At 42.6% G+C, this 21114-nt stretch overlaps 1 protein-coding gene across 1 annotated transcript in view; it reads left to right on the top strand.

Moving 5' to 3' along the window:
• Positions 1-2617: 2617 nt before the first annotated feature.
• The window catches only part of HAUS6 (HAUS augmin like complex subunit 6), a 60950-nt gene continuing 42453 nt past the window's right edge, over positions 2618-21114 (top strand). Inside the window, exons 1-6 of the mRNA XM_089693960.1 lie at positions 2618-3029; positions 6443-6538; positions 7709-7787; positions 7939-8071; positions 9533-9680; positions 17138-17200. Of these exons, the coding sequence (XP_089550086.1) occupies positions 2896-3029; positions 6443-6538; positions 7709-7787; positions 7939-8071; positions 9533-9680; positions 17138-17200 (653 nt within the window). The 5' untranslated portion in view covers positions 2618-2895. The remainder of the gene's footprint in view (positions 3030-6442; positions 6539-7708; positions 7788-7938; positions 8072-9532; positions 9681-17137; positions 17201-21114) is intronic.

The following is a 21114-nucleotide window of genomic DNA, read 5'->3' as shown; positions in this document are numbered from 1 at the left end:
GGACCCCCATGTCATTAGAACTAGTGCCCCCATTGGAAAATGTCTCATTACTTTTCTGGGGACAACCCAAAATTGAGGGTTTCTTTGACTTTCACTTTTGATCATAATAGTAAACAGGACAAATAGAGAGGGGGTGATTGCTGTAAGTGGGGGGCACAGACAGCAATAAAAACTGACAGGGGTTCTAATCCCTCTCCACTCCATCCAAAACAAAAAAAAATGTTTGCCTTTAGCTATACTGTCAGCTTTGGTAGCATCTGCTACGGTTCACCTGTAAGCATTTGGTTTCTATAGAGCAGTGGTTCTCAACCTGTGGGTCACGACCCCTTTGGGGGTCGAACGACCCTTTCACAGGGGTCCCCTAAGACCATCAGAAAACACATATTTCCGATGTGTAAAGAGCAGCTACTGTGTTGAAAGCAGCTACTCTGTTAAAAGCAGCTACTGTGTTGAAAGCAGCAGTATTGGAGGTAAAACGACACTTCATGAATTTTAATTACTGGGTAAATAATTTTATGGTTGGGGGTCACCACAACATGAGAAACTGTATTAAAGGGTCACGGCATTAAGAAGGTTGAGAACCACTGCTATAGAGCAGCGGTTCTCAACCTGGGGGTCGAACGACCATTTCACAGGGGTCGCCTAAGACCATCGGAAAACACATATTTCCTTTGGTCTTAGGAACCGAGACACCGCTCCTGTCTCAGGCGATTGTGGGCGGGATGATATGCTGCCCCTGTCACCTGGCCACACCTCCGGGATTGCTCAACAGCTCCGCATCCTCGCCGCTGATTGGCCACCGGAACTGTAGCTCAGGAGAGGCACACAGGCGGCCAATCACCGGCGAGGAGGTGGAGCTTGGAGAGGAGGAGCCGAGCGGCAGCGCGCGGAGATCGAAGAAGATCGAGGGAGCTGCAGGAGTGAGTGAAGAGAGAGGCCAGAGAAGGAAGACAGCTGACAGGTAAGTGCAAATTTTGCTGCTGCAGCCAGGTATGCAGGCTGTAGATGGGAGAGGGAGAGAGCCCAGGCTGGAGCAGGAGTCAGCAAGGTAAGTATCATTGGTGTCAGTGGGAGGGATAGTGCCCCATCATTTGTGTCACTAATACCAACGATGGGGCACTATTCCTCCCCCCACTGACACCAATGATGGGGCACTATTCCTCCCCCCACTGACACCAATGATGGGGCACTATTCCTCCCCCCACTGACACCAATGATGGGGCACTATTCCTCCCCACACTGACACCAACGATGGGGCACTATTCCTCCCACTGACACCAATGATGGGGCACTATTCCTCCCACTGACACCAATGATGGGGCACTATTCCTCCCACTGACACCAATGATGGGGCACTATTCCTCCCACTGACACCAATGATGGGGCACTATTCCTCCCAATGACACCCACGATGGGGCACTATTCCTCCCACTGACACCCACGATGGGGAACTATTCCTCCCACTGACACCCACGATGGGGCACTATTCCCACTGACGCCCACGATGGGGCACTATTCCTCCCACTGACACCTACGATGGGGCACTATTCCTCCCACTGACGCCCACGATGGGGCACTATTCCTCCCACTGACGCCCACGATGGGGCACTATTCCTCCCACTGACACCAATGATTGTACACTATTCCTCCCACTGACGCCAATGATTGGGCACTATTCCTCCCACTGACACCAATGATGGGGCGCTATTCCTCCACTGACACCAATGATGGGGCGCTATGCCTCCCACTGATACCAATGATGGGGCACTATTCCTCCCACTGACACCAATGATGGGGCGCTATTCCTCCACTGACACCAATGATGGGGCGCTATGCCTCCCACTGATACCAATGACGGGGCGCTATGCCTCCCACTGATACCAATGATGGGGCGCTATTCCTCCCACTGACACCAATGATGGGGCACTATGCCTCCCACTGACACCAATGATGAGGCGCTATTCCTCCCACTGACACCAATGATGAGGCACTATTCCTCCCACTGACACCAATGATGGGACACTATTCCTCCCACTGACACCAATGATGAGGCACTATTCCTCCCACTGACACCAATGATGGGGCACTATTCCTCCCACTGACACCAATGATGGGGCACTATTCCTCCCACTGACACCAACGATGGGGCACTATTCATCCCACTGATACCAACGATGGGACACTATTCATCCCACTGACATCAGTGATGGGGCGCTAGTCCTCCCACTGCAAAATTACAGTTATGAAGTAGCAACGAAAATAATTTTATGGTTGGGGGTCACCACAACATGAGGAACTGTATTAAGGGGTCGCGGCATTAGAAAGGTTGAGAACCACTGCTATAGAGGAATGTACTGTACAGACAAGAGCTCTTTATGTGTGGAGCTGTGTATGGCTGAAAGGACACCGTGTGACTGCACCGATGTACTGCACACCACAACACTCTTACCCTAATCGGGGACGCGCACGCAGTCAGTGGACGCCTTCACTTTTACGCTTCATTTCCCGCCCATTAAAGCTTCCCGTCCTGCCATTGGCTGAATATACAGAATGCAGCCCCCGCCTCTCCTAGTATAGGGCTGTGGCTGCGCTGCCAGCTGATTGGTTAAAGTGAATGGGCTGTTTTGGCGGTTTGGAGGAAAAAAAAAAAAAAAAGATGGCGGCGTCCTCCTCTACAGGAAGAAAAGTTTTCAATATAGGAATGAAGAGGAAGGAAAGCGCCGACCTGTGTCTGGCAGCCGGCGAGTAGAGCTGCGAGGACCGAAGACTCCTGCAGTGATATGGTGATAGGATAAGTGCTGGCTTCCCTGAATAGCCCACGAACTGCTCGTGTAGTCATCACAGCGGGACTTCCTGCACGTTCATTTCGGTGCTGTGTGTTCCCCGGCCAGCAGCATGCAGAGCTCCGCACGATCCCACCCCGCCTGGAGGAAGGAGCACCTGTGGCTGACTCTGCAGGCCCTGGGCTTCCAGGCTGGAGCAGAGGCCACCACACTGAACAAAACGCTGGCCCATGTGTCCTTTGGAGTGTGAGTGCCAATCGCTTAGACGTACTGGTCTCCTCTGCTGTTCTTAGGACCCTACTGCTGTTACACTGGGAGGAAAGTCAGTTTTTGTACTTGTGCATACAGGTGAACCTATAATCGGGCTTGCCTGCAGGTACTGTAATGATCACACAAATGTGCACTGTTTAGGAGCGTTTTACCTGTGCAGAGCCCTGGCCTATGTGCGCTGAAGGAACAGCATGCCCGTGCCGTTCCTTCAGAGCTGTGTGTCGTAAAAAGTGACTTCCATGCATGTGTGTGATGTCATCGCAGCTTGGCCATTCGAGCCACCAGAGCCAGCGAACCTGGAAGGACTGGGTGAGGATGGAAGCACTGTCAGCAATGACAGCGTGCCACTTGAGGGCTTTGTTTTAAAGTGTTACTAAACCCACAACTGTAAAATCAGTCTGCAGTAAAGAATGCTTGTTATACTCACTATGGGACCTAAAGGGTTAATCTGCTCCTTATTTCCTGTTAAGACAGTTTGTGTCTGCACATGCTCAGTTTGTGTGTTGCTAGAGAGGCTTTTCTTTTTTTGGAAAAGTGCATGTGTTTAGCATAGGGCTAATCTGCACTGTGCAGATGGAGGTCAGGGGTCCTGCATCCTCCTAGAGCAAAATGAAAACTCCTCTTACAAGCTTTAGTCAATGCTTGGTTGGACACTGATAGAAATCACAAGACTGCTGATGAAAAAAGGTCTGTAGCACTTTGTTTACTAAAATAATTGCAGTTCCATGTTCTGTGGGAGATCACATAGTTAGGTCCATATACTGTATATTTGGACACAGGCAGGGGCAGACTGACAACTCGTGGGGCCCCTGTGTCCTTGCCCACACTCAAAGCACACCCAATAAAAAGGTAGCAAGGGCATTTCATGGGGCCCCCTACTGACCCTGGGACCTCGGGCAGTGCCCAAGTGCTCGAATGGTCAGTCTGCCCCTGGACACAGGTACAATTTTCATACTTGTGGCTCTGTATGCCACCAGAATTAATTAAAACGAAACAATCCAAATGAATTTGAAGTGCAGACTTTCAGCTTTAATTCAAGGGGTTGAACATAACATAAATATCAAGTACAAATGTTAGGAACTGCAACCATTTATATACACAGTCCCTCCATTTTCAAGGGCTCAAATGAATATGATCATAAAATGTTAATTTTTAACCATTTGCCTACCGGGCACTTATAGCCCCTTCCTGCCCAGGCCAATTTTCAGCTTTCAGCACTGTTGCACTTTGACTATTGCGCGGTCATGCAACATAGTACCCAAATAAAATTTTCAGAATTGACGAGGTATGAAAACAATTAAGCATGCATGTCACTTGCTGAAGGAAAAACTAAAGGCAGAAAGACCCACAAAGAACTGAAGACAGCTGCAGTTAGATCCTGGCAAAGCATCAGAAAGGAGGAAACCCAGTCTTTGGTAATGTCCATGGGTTCCAGGCTTCAGGCAGTCATCACGCTTAAGTTTTCGTAAAATATCTCTTTTCATACCTCGTCCAATTCATTGAACTATTTCACTCTTTTGGCAGCAGAGAGATCCTTTATCTTCCCCATATTGCTTGAAAATGGTGCTCTGCTTAATAATGTGGAACACCCTTCTTTAGTAGTTTTTCCTTAAATTGGGCTCACCTGCCAATCTAATTATCACAGGTGTCCGAGATTGTTTTCAGTGATCAAAAGAGCCCTGACACACAATGCCATCCATGAGTTACACTGAAAAACAAAATATTTAATCTTTGACAATTAGAATTTGCATAATAATTTGGAACGCGGTGTAGAATGGTCTGTTTCACTTGTATGGACAGCTCCTTTGAATGCATGATGTAGGTTCACAGAAATATTTTCCAAATGCAAGTACCACACTTAGAATCAACTCCAGACCTTTTACCTGATGAAGAAATGAAGGAGTAGCCCACACCTGGCCATGAAACAGCTTTTGATTCAATTGTCTAATTACTTTTGGTCCCTTGAAAAAGGGGGGATGGTTACTCTTAAGAGGTGTAATTCCTAAACCCTTCCTCCAATTTGGATGTACATACCCTCAAATTAAACCTTAATTAAAATTCTGCATCTTTGGTGCAGTTTTGCAAAAGCTAACCAAAAAGTAGTGGTGCACCAAAATAAATATTCTGGACCGAAAACAAAAATTCAGGATGCACATGGCCAAAAACTGACATTGACAGTTTTGTTCTTTTACATATTTTTTATATAGAATTGTATTATAGTCAACTTTTTAATTAATATCATGAATTGAAATTAATATAAAAAATACATTCCAGTAAAATAACTTTCATTGAAAGGAACACACACAAAATGGACAGAAAATAAAATGAAATATATGTAGAATAAAAAAAAAAAAATGAAATTGAAGCATTTTGCATTGAAGTCAACGGGACGTGATTTCACATTGAATCCAGTGGGACGTGATTTTGGCTTTTTTTTTTTTTTTTTTTTTTTATTCAGGTGGGCCTCCCCAGAAGGCCCATGGAGCCCTATGAACAGGTGGCTGTAGACAGACTTGTGTCCGTTTACACCCGCCTACCTCCAGATGCATCCAGGACTGCATCCTTTCATTTTTTTTTTTTTTCTAGACTGGATCATTGGTAGCCAGATGTAGATGGATTGTGGATTTCGTTTACACCTGGCTACCCATAGAGCTGGCAAGAGTCTGCCCATGTCAGTCGGGCACAAAGCTAAAGGAACATGAATGTCAAAACAGTAACGTGTCCCATTTAGCTCCAATCAGCAGGGATCTGCAGTGGACTTCGTTTTGCGTGAAAGGAGCCTAGGGTCTATTCACACCAGATGCGTTGGGACTGTATTGGGTGAAGTTCATTGTTAGATCGAGTTCTGTTGAATGGGAATGTTGGAAAACTTTTATATTGCTCTGCAGCCACTAACAACAAAGAGTCCTGCTATCAGGATTGAGGAATCCATTTGTTTCTTTTCATTCAGCATACTAGCTGAATGGGGGGGGGGGGGAATAATCATGGCCAGCTTAACACTGTAGTTCTATAAGGCTAGCCATACATTAGTCTTTTTTTTTTTTTTTGAACTTCTCAACCTATAGGTTGAACAACAAAAATGACTTGACTTCCCCCATCTACACATTCAGTGTAGATGAGGCAATCTCTCCCACAGCGCTGTTTTATTCTAAACTCTAGAGAATTTCTTTGCAATCGGAATACACTCCTCAGCATTGCCGGCTACAGCTGGTGGTGCTGATCGAGAAAATTATTTCCAACAGTCTGGTTGTACACAAGTCGGAACCGAGTTCCGATCCATGCATGACTGGTTTATGACAGTAGCAACATATTCTCTTTTGTTATCTGCTTTCTTTTTTTATGCCTCAATTTTATGCATATTCATGTTTGATTTTTTTTTTTCTCTCTAGGAACATGTTTGATAAGCCCAATAAGGATGCATTTTATGTGGTTTTCCACTTTCTTTTTTCAAAACTAAATGCTGTGCAGTGCAGAGAAGTTTTCAGGTAAACTAAAATTTAACGTATTAGTTATGTTTCTGTAAATGTGTGCTCTCCTCAAGGTTTATTTGTATTATTTTAAAGGTGGGGTAAGGTCAGATGTTTTAAGTAAGGAGTTTTTGAGAAATCAGTACAATCAACAGTGTGGAAATCTAAAAAGTGCTCTGGTCTGTATGGGACATTCAGCTGGAAGAGCTGGATTGATTAAGAAGTGATTATTTATGCAACAATTTTAGTGTCTCCACTGTGATGGCACTTTGACCTGGTGATGCATCCCTACAGTGAAATTATGGAGGGTGCACATATTTGGAAGAAGTCGTGGTTTTTTTTTGTTTTTTTTTTTCCCCCAGGCATTCAACTAGCATTTTATTGCATCTTCTACAAATGCTGATCAGATAAGCAAATCTGTTTTGGCTAATTTAGTCCCACTTTGATGATGGTCAAGCTTGACAGATTTGTGCAGTCTGGAAGTGTGCCAGCCACTTTGGTTGTTCTGAGGGCAGCAGGAATCATATGCGTGGGTGCTTGTAGAGCTCTGGCAATCTGTTTGGAATCAAACTTTAAAAAAAAATAAAGTCAGAAATTAAGCTACTCAAATATTTTTTTCAGCACATTTACTTATGACAGCCTGTGCCTGACACAGTTAAGCAGTCAAGATAATGGCCACAGTTTTCATACATAGCTTCACCTATATCAAGGTTAATGCATCTAAGAGAAGCAATTGAAGGGGAAGTGCTTCCCACTGCGCTATTGTATTCTTCCGGCAGGGGGCTTTTCCGGCTGGCAGATTACCATAATTACTGCTAGTGGCCATAGTCGCTTAAGCCTGGTATGCACAAGAAGGTTTTTTTTTTTTTTTTTTTTTCTCCAGCAAGCTGAATGTTAAAAAACAGTACTAACACAAGCAATGTCAGTACATTGATCTCCCACACTGTGCTGTTGTGTTCTGAAAGCTACTGCCCACTGGTTTTTCAGCATGCATGTTTTTCTGTCTGTTCTCATGACCAGCTTCTATCAGACAGGCAGCTGTACGCACGAGCCGAAAGTCAGCCAGTTTCTGTTGAACTGGCTGATTTTGGCCAAAATTCATCCCGTGTGTACCCGGCTTTATTGTGGTCCTTGCACAATTTCTTGGCAGACAGAAGTATGTTTACCTGATTTTCCTTTCTTGGCTAGGCATTGTTGGCCTCCACTGGATAAGAAGAAAGATGCTGAGTTTAGGAAGGCATCCTATGAATGGCTAAGAAAGATTTCTGTAAGTATTTTGTAACTTGTCGTTTAGTACGGTTATTACAATGACTAGAATTTCCTTTTCTTCCCCTCTTCTGCCTGCTCATCCCTCAACAATGGTGTATTGAATTGAAATGTTTGGAGTTCTGTGTAGTAATTGTGGCTTTTCCCCATAGGAAGATGCTGGGAATGGTTTTCCACAAGTTGCAGCATCCATATTTCTTTCACCTGGCGGTCCTAAGTTTGTTCAACTCCTGTACCATTTTGCCAGATATGTTTTGTTACAACATATCAAAAGAAATGTTGATGGTGAGTTGGATTGTAGTAATGGCATGTCTATATTCAAGTTTGTACCTCCTGCCTTGAAGCACTGGGGTCCTTGGTTTGATTCCCGACCAGGACATTTTCTACATGGAAATTGCATGTTCTCCATTTCCTTGTGCAGTTTGCATCCAGTTACTCTGATTTCCTCCCATAGTCCTAGCCATGGTGGTATCTTATAGGCTGTTGCCTAAATTGGTGTGTGTGTGTGTGTGTGTGTGTGTGTGTGATGGGGAACTTGGAGTGTAAGCTTCTTAAGAGTAAGAACTGATGTGAACATAGTGTGTAAAGCACTGCATAAATTGACTGCACTTTATAAATGCTGGTAAATAAATAATACGATTCCAGCTTTGGAAGGCCCCTTTCATGTTTACAAAAAAAGTGGTACCCTCTGCATCCTCCTCTGATTACCTGTCGTCCTGTGGTTTTTTTTTTTTTTTTGTTACTTTTGCCTCCAGTGCCATTCAGCCACTTCTGTGAGCCCAGGCTGTCAATTACATATCCCTTTGGTTCAGCATCATAATGAAGTTTGGTCTCACAGTGGAGTGCTGCGCAGAATGGCGTTCACATGTTAAAATACGAGTACAGTTCTATGTGGCATTGAGGACTGCCCATGTTGACAAGGGACCTGGTTTGTCATGTGACAGTATTTAAGGCCCCAAGTCTAAGATATGTCTTCTGCAAATTTTATACCCCAGTTGAACGCTTACTGTTTATTACTGTATCAGTCTTGCTGCTTAAACAGTAATATGCTGTTTTTTTTTATTTGTTTTACGCTGACACAAGGATTAACCTGCTCTGTGCTGGCAGCATGTTGCGACAATCGTTTAACTTTTTCTGCAGCACTTGGTGTTTTAAAAAAGGAAAAAAAAATGAAGACCATCCAAAAATGTTACTGTATATGCAGCCTGACTATGCAGTAATAAATAGCAAGGGTTCAATTGATCTTTAAAAACGTTTACTTTGAAAAGTTCCAAGGGGTAAAGGGACAGGGTTGGTGAAGGATGGTAGGATGGAGGGTGAAAGGTGGGAACTAAATGAATTGGCTTTAAGGATGGTGTATGATTTTTCCTTGATAAAGGGACCCTTCATAATCTGTAAATATTCTCTAAGTCAGATGAAGAAATCTACTAACATTTCAACATTTTATTCCTAACTGTATGTTTGTCATATTGACACAGTGAATCTGCTGCAGACACTGGTCTGGCCTAGGGCATGTTGGGCAGTGGGACGATCCATTGTTTTTTGAATAAATTATCCTAAGTTATGATCATTTTAAGCATTAGTAGTATTAAATAGAAGTTCTTGAATTCAAGACATGATTCAATTTGTCTTTTAGCAGATGGATGATAAGCAGGAGAAATAATGACAAAGTGGTGTTACTGCGTATTTCTTGTGGTGGTGTTGGTGTGTCAGTGTATTTTTAATAAACAAATAATTTTTTTGTAGGCACAAATACCTATATTTCCGATTCCCTCCAGTTTCAAATTCAGGACCAAGAAAAGGCCTTGGCAAGAAATAAGGTGGCACGCCAGAGATACCTACGAACTCTGCAGAGGGAGAATGTTGTGATTAGGCAGTACCAGGAAAAAGCACAGTGAGTAGTATTGGAAAATACAGATATCTTTATCTAATTTCTCGGGGCACAAAGCACCTTTATGTTCATTCTGAATAAGGTTATGCTGCCACTGCCAGGTTATTGGACACTGGCAATGACCCATGATGGAAGAAGATTGGATCCTCTAGGCCGGGTCCTGTGGCTGATCTGGTAGGTGCCCTGTTGTAGCCCTGCTGGTGACCCCCATAACCTGCTTTAGTGAATCCCTCCCCCCCCTAAAGCTGGGACAAGGGTGCTGTGGCCATAGACCTTTTTTGTTTATGTACTTGTCATTTTACTGTGTTCTTTCTTTAACTCTGTACAGCTATGAGCCTCCTGGGGCACTCCTAAGCACTACATAGAAGCAGCAAGGCTTAGGGGTGGTCTGGGAGGACCAGGGCACCAAATATGAGGTGGTGATTAATTCTCCACCCCCTGCATTCACTCTGATGGCTGGGCTGCATATACAGAGTGGCAGGTGAGATCACAAGTAGTCGAGCACCCTGGTGGTGGCCATCTTGGGTCCCCTGTGAGAGTGTCCTAGTGCAGGCTCTCTGGGCAATAATGGTTGCTGCTACATAGGTGTTGCAGGGCAGCAGGGGCTAGAGAGGTCAATGGCTGAGCACAGCAGGCCCTAGCAGAAAGAGCCCTTGAGTGTTAGCCTTGCCGGTGGGGGGTACAAGGCAGAACTTCTTTGACAAGAGAGATTCCTTGTGGGATTAAAGATTGCAGCAGTACCTTGTAAGGTTTAGGTGTTTTATTCTTGATCGTAGGTCTTCTGAGAGCACTTTTCTGCGAGGCATGGTTCACATCACAGTGCTTCTTGAAACCAGTAAACCCAAAACAGGTGTGTGTTTTTTAAGGGCAGGACAGCTGTCAGCAACACATCCAATATCATCACACTGATTGGAGTCAAGGTTGGCTCACTCCTGGCTCCAATTAGCTCTGCGAGAAGTCATTAAGCTAGGGCCTCACATACGTTTTCCTCCCTGCACTGTGAATGTTTACATGTTATGTGCAATTAAACCATGGCAACATCTAATGTTTGTGTAGTATTATGTTCAGCAGACTGTGTTCTTCTATTGTTGTGACTTAGATGACGTTCAGAGCACATTTTATGCCCAATTCATGCAAAACTCCACGTAATCCCAAGGGGTTCACATACTTTTTCTTGCAACTGTATTCGATCATCCATTTAGATGGATCCATCCAAAATCTTTCTTTCCTACACTAGTACTTTAAATCTCACTCAGAGACCCACGTCAATTTCAATCCGCAGACTGACGTCATTACCTTCACGCCGTTAAGCCACATCCCTCATGTGGGTCTTATATACCTTATTTCAGGTAGGGAGGAACCTGAATGTACCCCACTGTACATTGTATCCCCTGGGGGTCAGTTTGCTCCATATGGCTCTGCCTTCATCTATCTGGTTTCTCTGCTGCCTCCAGGGCACCTTCTTTCAGTTCCTTTCTGACAAGGAAGCAATTCTTGTCTGCTACCACTGAATTCAGCAGCAGCTTTCCAAAATACTTGATCGCAAAAGGTGTTCCCCCTTTCCTCCCTCTTCCTTTTTAGGCACGTTTGGTAGAAGGCAATGCAGTAGAATCTTCGTCCGAGGAAGAAGCCCAGGGTTATGGTTCATCTCAGACCCCAAAGGGACCTTGTGGCTCTTTTTTGGTTTGGACTCTTAAAAATATTCCGCTTCCCAAATCCTTTACTCCACAAGTTGTAGGATTCGGATCCTGGCATCTGCTGCAGCATCCTCAATCCTTCCCTGTACATCCTCATTTAAGGATGTTTTGTATTTACAGTGTTGTGTGATCGCTGTGACCAATCACAGCATATCACATGACATTTGTAAACAATGAATGGCTTCCTTTCACGCCATTCACTGCTTACAACTGTGTTGCGAGCTGTGATTGGTCACAGTGATTACATGTACAGACAGTGCCACTAACAGCCCATCGGCATGTGATCAGCTATGGCCAATCACAGCTAATCACAACAAAACCTACTGAATGAATCGGTTTCATTCAGTAAATACTTGCTTATACCAATGAAACTTGTTGTTATAGGCAATCATAATGTATATATAAAAAAAAAAAAAAATAGTACAATACTACTATGGTAACATTGCTCTGGTTACAGAAGTAAAAGAAAAAAAATAATTTTTTTAAAATGTATTAATTTTTTTTACATGTGGTTGGCAGTCAGTGTCCCTGGTCACAGCCGCACTAGTTATATGATGACACTGTACTGCATTGGTGACAGTATGTGGGGAAAAAAGGTATTTTTCATTTTCCATAACATTATGACAAAAAATGTTAACTTCAAAACCCTCGCCATACCTCAGACTGTCTACTTTCTGAAAAGTGATCATTTTGGGGGCATTTGTACTGTCTTGGCATTTCTGGGCCTCAATAAATGAGATCAGCTGTCATTACATCAGGATTTATCAATTTTTATATATATACCATAGTTAGTGGTCTCTATAACTTTCCTACCAAATAATAAACACTGATTTTGGGTTATTTTTACCAAAGAGATTTAGCAGAATACATTTTGGCATAAATTTTTGTAGAAAGATTATTTGCAAACTTTTATAATGGAAACTAAGAAAAACACTTTAATTTTTTGTCATTTTATAGCGCATAAAATAAAAAAACCCAGTGGTGATTAAATGGCACCAAAAAAATCTGTGTGGAAAAATTTTTAAAAATTTCATATGGGTACAGTGTTGCATGACCGTGCAATTATTTAAAGTGCAACAGTGCTGAAAGGTGAAAATCTGCTTGGGCAGGAAGGGGAGTAAAAGTGACCAGTAGGCAAGTGGTTAAGGCATCCACTGAGAATGGAATGGCTTTAGTCTATTTTCATTGGTAATGCCCTGCTAAAAACATGGGAACAAGTGTTTAGCCCTTCTTGGATGCTTACAATCCAGTAGATGACTGGGTATGAGTATTTTGTTACCCCCAATGCAATAGAGCAAGGTGAATTGCCCTCAATCCCAGGATGATGATAGGCAACAACCTTTCCTGCAGTGACAATGTTCCCTGGATTGATTAAATTGTCCAGAAGTCCATCCCAGCCCCTGAGGCTGGTGTCTGTCGTCAAGACCCTCCATGACACAGAGGAGGAACAATTTTTCCATCTTCAGCATCCATGCGGCGATTCTCTTTTCTTGCCCAGAGACAGTCTTGTGCTGGTGTTTGACAGCAGGTAAACCAAAGACTGCACCCACCTGTTTCAAGCCCTTAGGACATTCTTTTAGGAGGGTCTTGGAAAGAAAGCTGGCCAAAGGCACTGCCTCATAGGCTACTATCTTTCTGAGAACCCTCATGCAAGAGTAAATTGAGGGAATTGTTAGTCTTGAATAGCTATATCTGAGCCCTCAAAGTAAGACCTATGAAGGAGTATCACACTTAGATGATATCCAGAATCAGGCATAAATATTTCAACCTCTGGGCTGAAGCCAAGGCTAATTTCTGTAATGCAGGGCTCGCTCAAACCACACCAGAGTGTACACTATGTGAGACACCATGGTCTCTAACAGTAGATTGCTCCCGCTGATGCAAGTTATGCAGATATCCAGAACAGGGTTACTTTGGTATGTTGAATCCTCCAAAACAGATCCTTGATGATCATGGGAAATGTTGACAACCCGAATGGCAGGGCCACAAATTTAAGTGGCACTCCTCCACTGCAAAACGCAGAACCTTTTGGTGAGATGGAAGGTTCTGAACACAACACACAGGTAAGCATCTTGATGTCCCGTAATGTCAGCAAGCTCTTTTCTGGAATGAGGTCACCACAGACTGTACCGACTTCATCCGAACTTCTACACTTGGAGAAACTTGAGTTTCTCGAGATCCAGAAGGGGATGAACATCACCATTTGATTTTGGAACCTGTGAAAATGTCTGACTAGAAACCATGAGACCTTTTCTTTCACTGTGATGAGAATGATCTCTCTTTGACGTAGAATTATCAAAAACAGAGTAATAGTTTCTGTGGTCTATAGGTGACACTTCAGTCACTCTGGCGTGCACAGCGATATGTAACGTGTATTGCAATCGACGTTTACATTTGTATGTGCATATATATGGGGTTGGGGGGCCTCAGATTTTTTCTAAGGGGGGTGGTTGGGATGTTTTTATTTTTTTTTTATATTTAATAAATATATATCTTTGTACTTCATAGAAGACACAAGGGGAAGGGGGGTGCACATTACTGGGGGGCTATGGAAGCAATCAGGCGGCAGCGCAGGAGTTTGCCTGTCAGTTATAGACACAATCGCGGTGGCTGCAGCTACCGGATTGTGTGTAAACCCCCTGCTGTCAGTCTTAGCCTTTAACCCTTTTGTTGCCAGGTCCTAAGGACTCAATAACACTTGTTTCAAAATTTGACATTGGACATGTTTTTCTTTATAACACTCTGTATGCCAATCAAAGCACCTGTTACTAAATAAAATGGTAAGCTTACAGTCCTGTTTGCATTTGCTTTGCCTCACTTAAAAAAAATCATACCCCGTGTTGCTTTAAGTATATTTTTTTATGTTTCAAAATCTAGTCTTTCATGTAAGGAACCGTTTATAGCTACTTAACTTTGGCTAGGTGTTTGTGTGGTGTGTGGGGTTTTTTTTTTTTTTTTTTTTTAAACCTAGGTTGATTTCTTTGTTTCATTTCAACAAGGACATTGTTGCCGTTTATCTGTCCTAAGCCATAGACCCTGGGGAACAAGCTTCTTCAGACTTTGGATGTAGTTTATGCTATTGGGTGTTTCTTTAAGTCCTCTGCTGTGATTCCCTAACTTTTTTTTTTTTTTTTTCCTCAAGGCCCAAAGAAGGGTCACGCAGGGCCATTTTTATCGTTGGATCCTTCAGCTTTTTCTTCGGCTTATGGTCTTGAGGATGTGTTCCTCTCTTTTCAGTGACTGCTCATGTGCCTGCAGTGTGGCTACTTCCTGGGCTATTCACATCCGTCTTTGGTAGCTCAATGTTTGTACAGTCACTACCTGGTCTTTGGTTCGTACCTTTTCAACAAAGCTTTTACCATGTGAATTTTAGAGCCACTGAGGGACGCTACCTTGGTCAGTGTGTGTGGCAGGCTGTCGCTTGTGGGTCTAACATGTTTTGTTGGCTTGTTGCCGTGTTGCCAACCCCCCCCCCCCCCTTATGCTCAGTGTTTGAGAGATCCCTATGTGTAATGAACATAAAGTGCTCTGTGTCCAGTAATGTACAAAAAGAAAATACGGTTTTTGGTTTACCTGTAAAAAATTTTTTTGGGAGTACATAGTGTGGCACAGAGACCCAGCTATGTGTTTGTTGTTTTGTGGTTCATGACTTACTACTGAAAATTGAAGCCTTGGTTAATGAGGAGGAGTCATGCCTGGGAGGGGACTTCCTGTCTTTGGTTTTTGCCATTGTCCAATCACCTGAAGGTGGCTGCACAGCCCTATTCATAATGAATATAAAGGCGCTCTGTTTCCCATGATGTACTCACAAGAACAGGATTTTGCAGGTAAAAAAAATCCTATTTAGAGAACATTATTTTAGCTTGGTTCACGAAGGGCCTATAGTGGATATAGAAAAGAATCACCACCTTTAAAATTTACGTTGTCGCTTTGCAGCCTGAAATGAAGACAGTTTTTTGTTTAATCCAGCTGTATTTACTCAACTCATTTAGTGCAATTTATAACATCCAAGTGAAAGCTAAAACACCAACATATACGGAAAAAAAAAAAATCAAAACCAGAATCACTGAGTTGGAAAAAGGATCACCCCCTTGTTGTCAATATTTTCTTGAACCACCTTTTTATTTAATTCTAGCCTTTAGTCTGTTATGATATGTCTCTAACTTTGCACATCTAGACTTTGCAATATTTGCCCACTCTTCTTTGCAGAACTACTCAAGTCCAGTTAAATTTGATAGTGACCATTTGTGGACTGCAGTCTTCAAGTCATTCCACAGATTTTCAATGGGGTTTAAGTCTGGGCTTTGACTATGCCATGCAAGGGCATTCGCCTTTTTCTCCAACCACTGTGTGGTCACTTTTTGCTGTGTGCTTTGGGTCATTGTCATGTTGGAAGGTAAACCTTTCCATTGGCAACTTTCTGGCAGAGGGCAGCAGATTTTCCTCACAAATTTTATGGCATTTTGTCCCATCCATTTTTCCTTCTATCCTGACAAGTGTTCCTGTCCCTGCTGCAGAGAAACACCCCCATAACAGGATATTACCACTGCTTTACTGTAGTAATGGTGTTATTTGGATGGTGAGCTATATTGGATTTCTGCCAGACATATCGTTTGGTGTGGAGGCCAAATCATTTTGATTTTAGTCTCATCTGACCATAACACCTTTTTCCATGTGGCCTCAGATTCTTCAAGGTGCGTTTTGGCAAAGCTTAGTCATGGCTTTTTTTTTTTTTTTTCCTTTTTTGTGGCAATCCTCGCATAAAAGCCGTGAAGTTGCTGTAGGTCTCTTTGGTAGCCTCTGTAACCAGTTTCTTCCCGGCTCTTCACTGTGCTTCTAGGCATTGAAAAAGCCTTTGAAATATTTTTGTATCCACCTCCTGACTTGTGCCTGTCCAAAACTTTATCCTGGAGATCGTTTGTCACTGCCTTGCCCCCCTCATAGTTGATTTGTTTTCTACAGTTGCACTACCAGGGACTGAAATGCTCCAGGAAAGCTATTTTCATTTTGAGATCATCAAAATGACCGCAGATGATTACAGTTGAAAGTCAAATGGCTTTGTGTGCCATTTGAAGGTGATTAGCTACACCCGATTGAGTTTACAAGTCCTTTTCAGAAGGGGGAAGGGGGGGGTGATTCTTTTTCCAAGTCTGCGGTCTTGGTTTTGATTTTTTTTTTTTTTTTTTTTTCTGACATGGTGTTTTAGTTTTCACTTGTATTTACTCAGAGCAACTTATAACATCCAACTAGATAAAACAAACTGTCTGCCTTCATTTCAGGCTGCAAAGCAACAAAATGTGATTATTTTAATATTTTTCGATCCCCACTGTAGGATGTGCCTAAAATGTCCTAGAGTCCTTCTTTGCTAGGCACATGATTTGAAGGCAAACTATTGTGATCCATTGGTACTTTGACAGATTAGGTCCCAAGCCCTTTGTAGTAGAGCTACTGTTAGTGGTTCTTTCTACATGGACTGCTGTAACAGCTTGTCACTGCATGCTGAAATGTATAAAGGGTAAGGTGTAATTTAGTTGTGGGCATTTTATTAAAAAGTATTTCTTAAGTGTGTGTGTGTGTGTCTTTTTATATGTAGAACATTGACTTGAAAAACAATGACCGTTTTGTTTGTACCAAAAACTGTCACTACAGAAGTCATACTTGGCTCTGGAAAATAGCAGGCTAAATAATTTTAAATTGCAATGCGATTTTATAAAGTTTGCAACTTAAGTGTCTGAATAATTATTTTTCTCCTTTTTTTGTAAGGTTGCTTGTAAAGCAGATAAGGGAGTTGCGGTCTGAGTATGGGGCTTTGCAGAACCAGTGCAGGTAGGTAACCAATTACCTCTTTTAACCACTTGCCCTCCTGAGAATTTATCCCCTTTTCCTGACCAGGCCTTTCTTTGCAACTCGGTACTGCACTATTTCAACTAGTAATTGCGCGGTCATACTATGCTGTACCCAAACAAAATTTATGTCCTTTATTTTTTCATTCGGTGGTATTTGATCACCTGTGTGCTTTTTATTTTTTGCGCTACAAACAAGCAAAGACCGAAAATTAAAAAAAAAAAAACAATTCTTAATGTTTTTTACTTTCGGCTATAAAAAAAAATCCAGTAGACTCAGTCTTAAATTTAGGCCAAAATGTATTCTGCTACATGTCTTTGGTAAAAAAAAAAAAAAAAAATCCAAATAAGTGTATATTGATTGCTTTGTGTTAGTTATAGCATCTGCAAACTATGGTATAGGTAATGGAAATTACACAGGTTTTACTTTCTGACTGCCTATCATGATTTCTTGAGGTGTTAAAATACCTGGACAGTACAAACGCCCCCAAATGACCCCTTTTTTTGGAAAGTAGGTGCCCTAAGCTATGTGCTGAGAGGCATATTGCGTCCATGGAAGATTTTCCAAAAACCTGTGGGGGAAAAAAAGAATTATTATTTTTTTTAGATACAAAGTTGTCACTTAACTGATGTACACAAGCCTTGGGTATATTATTTTTTATTATTATACAGTATTTACTTAGCGCGACCGGTTTGCTCAGCGCTGCACATTATAATGGGAGACAATACAGTAACAATGCAATACACGAGGGGTTCGAGGGCCCTGCTCCTTGGAGCTTACAATCTAGGAGGTATATGTGAAATTACACCCCAAAATACATTCTGCTACTTTTACCGAGTATGAGGATACCACGTGTGTGAGACTTTGGGAACCTAGCTGCATACAGGAGCCTGAAATCCAATGACCACTTTGAAAGCCTGAAGGTGCGCAACTTTTTTTCTCCCAAGGTTTTGAAATCTAGAAAAAGAAAAATGTGTTTTTCTTCATTTTCCAAAAACTTGTGGCAACAAACGAGATCTGCAAAATACTCACCGTGCTTATCAGATTCCTTGGGGTGTCTACTTTCCAAAAAGGGGTCATTTTGGGGGGGTTAGGTGCTATCCTGGCATTTCAGAACCTCTGAAACTGTGGTAGTCAGGAAGTGTAATGAGGAAATAAAGCCCTTTTAAAAGCCTAAAGGTGCTTATTGGATTTTGGGCTCCTGTGCTTGGCTAGACTGCCAAAAAAGTCTCACATGTGGTATCCCCATACTCAGGAGAAGTAGCAGAATGTATTTTATGGAGTAATTCCACATACAGTATACCCATGGCATGTGTGAGCAATAAATCATTTAAGTGACCATTTTGTTACCATTTTCAAACAACATTTGCAGTAAAAAAAATAAATTCTCTTGACTCAACATGCCTCTCGTCAAATAGTTTAGGGTGTCTACTTTCCAAAAAGGGGTCATTTTGGGGGGGTGGGGGCATTTTATGCCCAGCATTAGTAGTTTATGCCACACATCACTCACTCTTCTAACCACCTGAAGACCAAGCCTTTTCTGAAACTTTGTTCACATGCAAAATATCAGTATTTTTTGCTTGGAAATTACCCCCAAACATATTTTTTTAAAGCAAACACCCTAGTGAATAAAATGGTGGGTGCTGCAATTTTTTATCATAGTACTCGCGCAGCAATTTTTCAAACGCAAATTTTTTTGAAAAAAATACTTTTTTTTTTTTTTTTTACTTTTCAATGCACAAAAACACAATATAGTGGCCAATTATTTGGTGAAATATAAAAGTTGATGGTATGCCGAATAAATAGATGCTAAACATGACGTGCTTTAAAACTGTGCCCCATGCAACGGCGGAAAACTGCATACATTTTTAATATCCATAAGCAACGCTTTAAAAGCCTTTACCAAGGTACCATTTTAGATGTACAGAGGTCTAGTCACGGTGACACCTCACATGCATGGTGCAACTGCTGTTTACATACTGGCACAGGGTTAGCGCTCATGCATGCGCAGGGGGTGAGGGGCGAGGGTTTTTTTTTTTTTTTTTTTTTTACAATCTTTTCATTCTATTTATTTTTTTATCACTTTTAATGCTATCACAGGGAATGCAAATATTCCCTATAACTTTTAATGGTCATTGTCAATTGTCATATATTCTTTTTTGAGAAAACACAGGTACAGGAAGATCCCTGATCGGACAGGGATCGATCATCTGACTTAGGCCGACCTTCACTGGCCTAAATCGGGAGCGCAAATAAATAAATGAATGTATATCTCTATTCTCATGCACCCGTGCTGCCCTATAGGGCAGCGCAGAAGCTGTTAAAGTGCTGTGGTGTATGTTATGGTAAAGGGGCTGAAAATAGTGATCTGTATGTATAGTTAACCAAAGTGGGTAAAATAGAGGGAGTTGGGCCAGAAAATTTAGGACTTGGGGAATAATTCAAAAGTTGATATATTTTAAGCTGAACTTGGGACACTGTCTATTTTATTGCTGGTGGATTATGCATTTCCCATTTTAGGTAGAGTATCCTCTGGCTTAACAGGAACCGTTTTTCTCCGCAGGCCATCATGCTAGTTACAGGGGCCTTTCTGTGTGTGCTCCCCCCTGATTTCCGACGGACAATCTTTTCTTGACTACAAAACTTTTTTTTTTTTTTTTTTAGTTCCCTGTTTGTGGAACATTTCCTCCCCATCACCTTCTTAGTACTCATGCACACTGGACGTTTTTACAGCGTTTTTGGCTTTTAACAGTTTTATCTACAGCTAGTAAACTCCCCAGCATGTTATCCTATGTGTCCATGCACACATAGACTGTAATTAATGTTTCTTGGCTTGGAAAAAACCCCAGAACTAGTGGGTTTCTAGAGAGGTTTTTTAGCCGTAAAAATGCTCTAACACTGAAACGCTGTGGTAAATCATGGCTAACCAGCGTTATGACTTTTTTTGAGCAAAAAAAATTTTTTTTTTTTTTTTTTTGGTAATCAAAAATGTGGCTAAACGCTAATGCAAAAAACGCTAAATGCTGAACTCACATTTTTAACGTGACTATACACAGCCAACGTTACCAGAATTATTAAAACACCCAGTGTGCATGGAGCCTTAGTTTTCTGCAAGCTATTTTTTTCTGCCGAAGGAGAAGCAATTAGCTCTAGTAACAGACATATTTGGTGCTGTGCATCCTCATGCCTGTCAAATTAGGATGAGCAGCTGTTGCATCCCCAGACACTTAATGGCCTGCCTCCATGCAGTGCCAGCTGCATTAACACACGGCTCATTCATGTCTTATGCGTCATAGGCTCGTGTGACTAATGCAGGCCATAGACGGTTTGTTTATTGGGCAATTTTTCGTCTAAAAAATGAAACTTCGTTCTGTAAACCGATGTTCCCACCAATGATTGTGAAAATCGGCCTTTTTTGTTAAAGAATTTTCCAGATGACCGATAAACGAAATGAGGAGGAACCGCGAAAATCGGTCGATGCCATTGCCCCACTAACAGTGCGAAAATTGACCAGAGACTGCGGACACAGTACAGGAGGTGACCAGAGACTGCGGACACAGTACAGGAGGTGACCAGAGACTGCGGACACAGTACAGGAGGTGGCCAGAGACTGCGGGCACAGTACAGGAGGTGGCCAGAGACTGTGGGCACAGTACAGGAGGTGGCCAGAGACTGTGGGCACAGTACAGGAGGTGGCCAGAGACTGCGGGCACAGTACAGGAGGTGGCCAGAGACTGCGGGCACAGTACAGGGGGTGGCCAGAGACTGCGGGCACAGTACAGGAGGTGGCCAGAGACTGCGGGCACAGTACAGGAGGTGGCCAGAGACTGCGGGCACAGTACAGGAGGTGGCCAGAGACTGCGGGCACAGTACAGGGGGTGGCCAGAGACTGCGGG

The sequence above is a fragment of the Staurois parvus genome, unplaced genomic scaffold, assembly GCF_062004578.1.
Source record: "Staurois parvus isolate SC_StPar_1 unplaced genomic scaffold, SC_StPar_1.0 ptg000644l, whole genome shotgun sequence".
Taxonomy (NCBI): Eukaryota; Metazoa; Chordata; class Amphibia; order Anura; family Ranidae; genus Staurois; species Staurois parvus.
Note: the sequence above shows the minus strand (reverse complement) of the source record. Positions and strands in the feature narration are given on the sequence as shown.